The sequence below is a fragment of the Tupaia chinensis genome, unplaced genomic scaffold (genome assembly GCF_000334495.1).
Source record: "Tupaia chinensis unplaced genomic scaffold, TupChi_1.0 Scaffold143651_1, whole genome shotgun sequence".
Taxonomy (NCBI): Eukaryota; Metazoa; Chordata; class Mammalia; order Scandentia; family Tupaiidae; genus Tupaia; species Tupaia belangeri.
This window is the reverse complement of record NW_006203500.1, coordinates 2,425,172-2,431,423: the sequence shown is the minus strand read 5'-3', so window position 1 is coordinate 2,431,423 and position 6,252 is coordinate 2,425,172. Positions and strand designations below refer to the sequence as shown.

Genomic DNA, 6,252 nt, shown 5'->3' with positions numbered 1-6,252 from the left:
CTGGTGTCTCTCAGCTCCCACCTAAAACTGTTCCCTTCTCTAACTCACACGCTTTTCTATTTCCTTTGGTGTGGACCTGTTGGCAGTTAATTATATTTTGGACCACATTGATGATAGCGTTCCACTAGCTGAGTTTCCAGTGTTTCTTTCTTTACGTGAGAAAAACAACGTATTCAAATTCTTAGTCTTTAAAGATAGACTGTCTTTTTCCTCCTGCGGCATCCCAGATTTGTCTTTGTCTCTTTCTGCAGTTCCATGTGAAGTGTCTATATTTAGACTTTTCATTTATTCTGCTTTGTATTCATTGAGCTTCTTAAACCTGTGGTTTGGAATCTTTCATCGGTTTTGGCACGTTCTCAGCTATTACACCAAGTACCGCTTCTGTCCTGCAGAGAGTCCCGTCACACGAGTTAGACTCTCAGTCTACCCTCTGTGTCTCTGGCTCATCTGTATTTTTCGTATTTTCATTTCTTCCTGCTGGATCATTTCTTCTACTCTTCCAGTTTCTTTGTTCTCTTTTGAGGTCTCTCTGACCTGCTGTTAATTCTATCTGCTGAGTTCTTACTCTATTCCTTTTCAGTTCCAGAATTTCTAATGATTTCTTTTACAAATACAGTTTTACTTTTTATAGTTCAGTTCCTTGCTTGAACCTCTGAAGTGTGCTTTGTTTATCTGAACATGGTAAACGTTCTGTGTCATTGTCTGTCACTCCGGTATCGCGCTTCTTTGTGACTCAGCCTCTGTCGTATGTCGCTCCTTTCCTTCGTAGACCTGCTTGTTCTGTGGCGTTCGCTGTATTTGATAAGTACTTTTAGGAGTGCTCTGATAGCTAGGGTGCCCCTTCCTCCAAAAATGGTTTTCTGTTGCTCCTTTCAAATGTCCAAGCCTGCTACTATTCTGGGCCTGTCTGAATCCCGACCCATGTGTTTTGGTTGCTTGGATCAACTAGCTGACAAGGCGATTTTATAAATATTTCATTCAGCTTTTTTCCTTTAAGTTTTACTCATTCAGAGTATAGCTTTTTTTACTTATTTTTTTATGACAGAGTGTATGAGAGAGAGAGAGCGAGTGAGCCAGAGACCCTCAACAGGACCTGGTTGAACTGTGAGCCCCTTCCCTAGCCCTCCCTCTCCTTAGGCTCTTGGGCACCTGTGTGCACATCTGGTGTGTTTTCAAACCAACCTGGGGATCCAAATCTGTGGTTGACCATGTGGCTTCCAGCACTGCAGTCCAACATGCCGTGGAGGGTGTCACCTAGACTGGGCCTAGAGAATAGCTTTAAGTAACCTGACTTAAATGGCTAGAAATGAAACTTCTTGTAGAAGGAGGGATGGTTCCTTTTCTCTGTATTTGGTAGAATTCATACACCATTTCTCCATGTTGTTAGAATCATACACCATTTCTCCGTGGTGTTAGAATCATACACCATTTCTCCGTGGTGTCAGAATCATACACCATTTCTCCGTGGCGTCAGAATCATACACCATTTCTCCGTGGCGTCAGAATCCATGTACCTTTTCTCGTGTTTGGTAGAATTCACATCTAAACGCAGCTGCCCGGAGGCTATTTTTCAGTGCTTCACCTTCCGGAGTGCACTTGCCTGCCTAGCACTCACATAGTCATGTAAGGTTCAGATGAAATGTTGTCTCTGGCTGTCGTTCACCTCCCCGGTTCCCCAGCTCTTGGCAATCACCTGTGCTATGATTTGGTACGTTAGTATGTTTATATCTCGGTACTCCCTTAACAGACACAGAGCGTACTGGTGTCTGGGGGTTATTCTAGCCATCTTTATAAGACTAGATTAGAGTCCAGTCCATGACAGGTGCTCAACAGTTGGCTAAATTCAAATGTGAAAATGGAATTTAAAGAGGTTTGATAGCATATCTATAAGGCAGTAGGTTAGTAACTTTACAAATTATTTAAAGATCATTGACTCTACAATGCACCTGTTCTAGCCTCATCAGAACCACTGCCTGGAGTACCAGCAGCCCACTGCGGCTCGCTCAGCACCAATTCTCCCGGAGCCTAGCCACTGCTTCCCGTTTCCTAGGCTTCTAGTTCGCTCTACGGCCTGCCTGCTGCTTATCTGCCCGGACACCGAACGCCGTGTCCCTCCTACCTGCTCATGTCACCTCACAGAGTTACGTCGCTGACCTAAGCTAATTGGACCACAGACACTAGATCGACGGAGACGATTTCATCACATCCCAACAACCAAATGAAGTAGGTACTATTACTATTTTATTCTAGAAATGAAAAGGGGGAGGGGCTTAAAGAGATGGTTATTTGTCCAAGACGAGGTGTTAGAGATGGAAGCAGAATTCACGTTCTCCATGTCGTCTAACTCCAGAACTCAGGCTTTTTCCTGAAGGGTGGCAAACCTTTTCTGTAAAAGATGAAATAGTTCATTTTTAGGAGTTGAAAGCCATGCAGTCTCTATCCCATCTACTAAGCTCTCCTACTGTAGCCAAAGCAGCCATACATACCGTGAAGGACTGTGACAGTGTCCAATGAAGTGTTAGTTATGAAAGTGGGTGGCAGGAAGGACTTGGCTCACAGGTTGTCATTTGGCAATCCCTGCTCTGAACAATCATTCGCTTCTGTTGTGTTTCCTTTTTCTCAATTCCCGAAGTTTCCAGTTCAATAAATATTTGTAACGTTGCTTTAAGCCCAAGGATGATTCCCTGCCTCCTGGAGCCTCAGTGTGGGCGAAGGCGAAGGCGAAGGTGTGTAAACACGAGTCTGCAGCCCTTGGCTGATGATGGAGTCGGGGCTGGAGGCGAGGCAGTGTGGGTGCCTGGAGCTCCTCCTGATGGCTGCAGCAGGTCTTGTAGGGTAGGTGGTGCAGGGCGTGAGCCCTCTAGTGACAGGGTCACAGGCAGAGATGCCAAGGAGAAAGTCTCACATTGAGGAGCCAGCACCAACAAGAATTGTTCTTCCTTCCCTCCTTTTTTCCTTCCTTCCTTCCCTCCAGCTCTTCCCTCCCTCCCTTCTATCCTTTCATCCTTAATGGTAGAGAGTGAATGGGCACATGTGTGTACACGTGTTTGTGCGAGAGGGCGAGATCCTCAACAGGGTCTCAATTCCCTTTTTCCAGCCCCCTGAGCTTCTCAGGATCCTAAATGCCCATCTGTGCATCTGCCATGTTTTCAGGCTAACTCAGGGATCCATATGGCTTCCAGATCTGCAGGGTACTGCATTGTCACTGTGCCACAGCAACTGGGCCAGCAGGAGTTTTTCTTTTTCTTTCTTTGTTTTTTAGAGAGAGAATTTTTTCTATAAGATGCATGTGCTTGCCAGAGAGACAGAGACAGACAGAAGGAAGTGAGAAATCATCCCCCAAGAGGGATGGCTATGCCACAATCCCTTCTCCACCATTCTCGTCTTGGGATTTTGGGCATACATGCACATGCACCTGGTGTGAGGTTTAAGTCACTGGGTCTAGGATTCCAACCACAGTCGACTCCATGAGAGTCCAGCCATCTGCTGGTCCCTGGGCCTTCAGGAATTTTTCTCTCCATCACTCATCTACTCTTCTAAAGAGTCCACCCATGTCCACTTACTCTCCACTTTCCTTGCCAACCACGTGTGCTCTGCTCCAAATATGTTTTTGCTTTGCATCTCATTTACTTTCATCTCTGATTTCCCTCTTTCTTTCTTCTTTCCTTTATTTCTTCCTTCTTTTACTTCTTTCTTTCTTTGTACGTATTTACTTCTTTCTGAATCCTGACTCATGGCTGACTCAGTTCTGTGGTGTTCTCAGGACACGAAGTTCTATCACGAATGTCGTCTGAAGTTTCGTCCATGCATCGACGTGGCGTCATGCTCACGTGCTTCAGCTAAGCCCAGTAGTTACAGGATGGAAAAGGCCTTTTAGCCAGAGTGTTCACGTGGGTCTGTCAGTTCAGTCAGGGGGGAAATCTTCTAGTGATGCTAGACAATCAATAACACTCACTGACCAGTCCAATTTCCTTTTGTTTCGTACTCATACCTCTTTTTGTCTATCCTCTAAATGTCTGTCTCTCTTTTTAACCACAAGAAGGTGCGTACACTCACCAGAGGGACAGAGGGGGAGAGGAGGAAAGCACCCAGTAGCGGGGTGTGGCCACAACTGCGATCCCCTCTCCTCCATTTCTTATCCTGTCTGGATTTGGGATGTGCATGCACACCTGCCTGGTATGGTTTTTCAAGCTGCTGGGCCAGGATTTGCACGGTGTGATCAGTCATGGGAGATCTTGCTCCTTTAACCACTTGTCTCTCTTTTTAAATCTTCTCTTTTATAATTTTTTCTCCCTTTTCCCTGTACTTTTAGGATCACTGTACTTTTCTGGGGCATGCTGTTTCCTTTCTCTTTTTCAAAACTATATTTAAAAATATTATTTGTTAATTAATTCAATTCATATATATATAAGAGACAGAGAGAAAGAAAGCGAGAAACCACCACCACCACCACCCCCCGGGGGGAGATGACCATGCTGCAATCCCTTCTCCTCCATTCTCCTCTTGGGATCTTGGGTTCACATGCACACAGGTCCGGCGTGAGTTTAAGCCACCGGGTCTGGGACGCGAACCGCGGTCAACTACATGGGAGTCCAGAGACATAGCCATTACGCTAACTGCTGGTTCCCCAAAGTACCACCTTTTGACACCCTAATTGGATCAAGTTTTCACCTTGACTCTGTTACAAAGGCTTAACATATGAATGAGGGGGCAATTCAAACGATCCCCAGGAGTTAGTGCTAGATTAACCTCCACTGAGAAAGCCCTTTCTGCCCTCATTTGATCATTTCTGTCTGCAGTCAGGCAAAGGAAGGCTGCCAGGGTGCAGGTCTCTAGGCAGAGGTGCTCACTGCAGAAGAGACAGCATGTGTGAAGTCCTGAGGTGGGAGGGGCTTTCTGGTGGGGCGCAAGCCCAGAGTGAAGCTCAGTGGAGGGACCCTTAGACCTGATCGCAGCAGCTGGCAGAGAAGGAAGCAGAAAGGAAGACCGGTCAGGGGCTTTTTCAGTGGAAGAATGATTCTGAATGAATAGGTCAGTAGAGAGTTTTCTGTGTTGTTTTTGAAGATCTTTGCCATAGGGCATGTACTCTCTGGAGAGAGAGCATGGGAAAGTGAGAAATCATCCCTTGGGGCCAGGGGGAGGGGAATGACCTCACCATAATCCCTTTTCCTCTATCCTCCTCTCAGGATTTGGGGCACACGTGCACATGAGCCTGGTGTGTTTTTTAAGCCACCAGGTCCAGGACTCAAACCACAGGGTTGGCCAGGTGGGATCTAGCGCCTTAACCACCATGCCACCTGCTGGCCCCAGTAGAGAGTTTTGAACTGAGTAAAATGTTCATATATTTTTAAAGGGTCTAGAACATTAGGAAGCAAGAGCAGCAGCTGAAAGACCAGTCAGGAGCATATTGCAATACTCCAGGCAAGAGTATTTTTTTTTTTTTTAGAGGTTTTTGCTATAGCGCACGTGCACTCGCCAGAAAGACAGAGACAGAGAGATAGAAAGAGAGAAATCACCCCTGCCCCTGGGGGATGTCCATGCCGCAATCCCTTCTCCTCCATTCTCCTCTCCGGATCTTGGGCACGCACGCACATGCGCCCGGTGTGAGTTTAGGCCACTGGATACAGGACTCAAACAGTGGTTGGCTACATGGGAATTCAGCGACATAGCCATTACGCTAACTGCTGGTCCCAAGAAATTAGAATTTTTAAGGAGTGTTTTTTTTCTTTTTTTTAAGATTCAGAGTAGTTATTTTTATTTTACTATTGAGGGAAACTAAGGGTCAAGGTTTTGATGCATGACAAACATATTTTACTATTTCCTGCTTCTTAAGGAAAAAGAAAATTGAGAGATTTTTGCCCTGCTAGCCCCAGGACTGTTAAAACGTCCTGAATTGCCGAAGCACTGCTAGGTGGTCTAATGCCTGGCAGAGTAGTGTGGAAGTTTTTCAAAATCAGGGACCAGCAGTTGGCATAATGGCTATGTTGCTGGACTCTCATGTAGTTGACTGTGGTTCGAGTCCTGGACCTGGTGGCTTAAACTCATGCTGGGCGCATGTGCGTGCATGCTCAAGATCCCGAGAGGAGAATGGAGAAGGGATTGTGGCGTGGCCATATCCCTTGGGGGGGCGGGTGGTTTCTCGCTTTCTGTCTCTCTTTTTATCTCTGTCTTTCTGGAGAGTGCATGTTCCCTATAGCAAGAACCTTTCCAAAAAAAAAAAAAAAAAAAAAAAAAAAAAAAAAATTTTTGGTT

At 45.9% G+C, this 6,252-nt stretch overlaps 1 protein-coding gene across 4 annotated transcripts in view; it reads left to right on the top strand.

Annotated features, from left to right (window-relative positions):
- ATXN10 (ataxin 10) overlaps positions 1-6,252 on the top strand; it is a 229,583-nt gene that overhangs the window by 35,817 nt on the left and 187,514 nt on the right. For 3 of the 4 annotated variants that reach the window (XR_003547215.1, XM_006164633.3, XM_027766759.1), the window contains exon 2: positions 1,956-2,223. Coding sequence is in view for 3 of the 4 variants with exons in the window: in XM_006164633.3 (XP_006164695.1) it covers positions 2,219-2,223 (5 nt within the window). In the remaining variant the exon portion in view is untranslated. The remainder of the gene's footprint in view (positions 1-1,955; positions 2,224-6,252) is intronic. The other variant, XM_006164634.3, reaches the window with a different exon arrangement.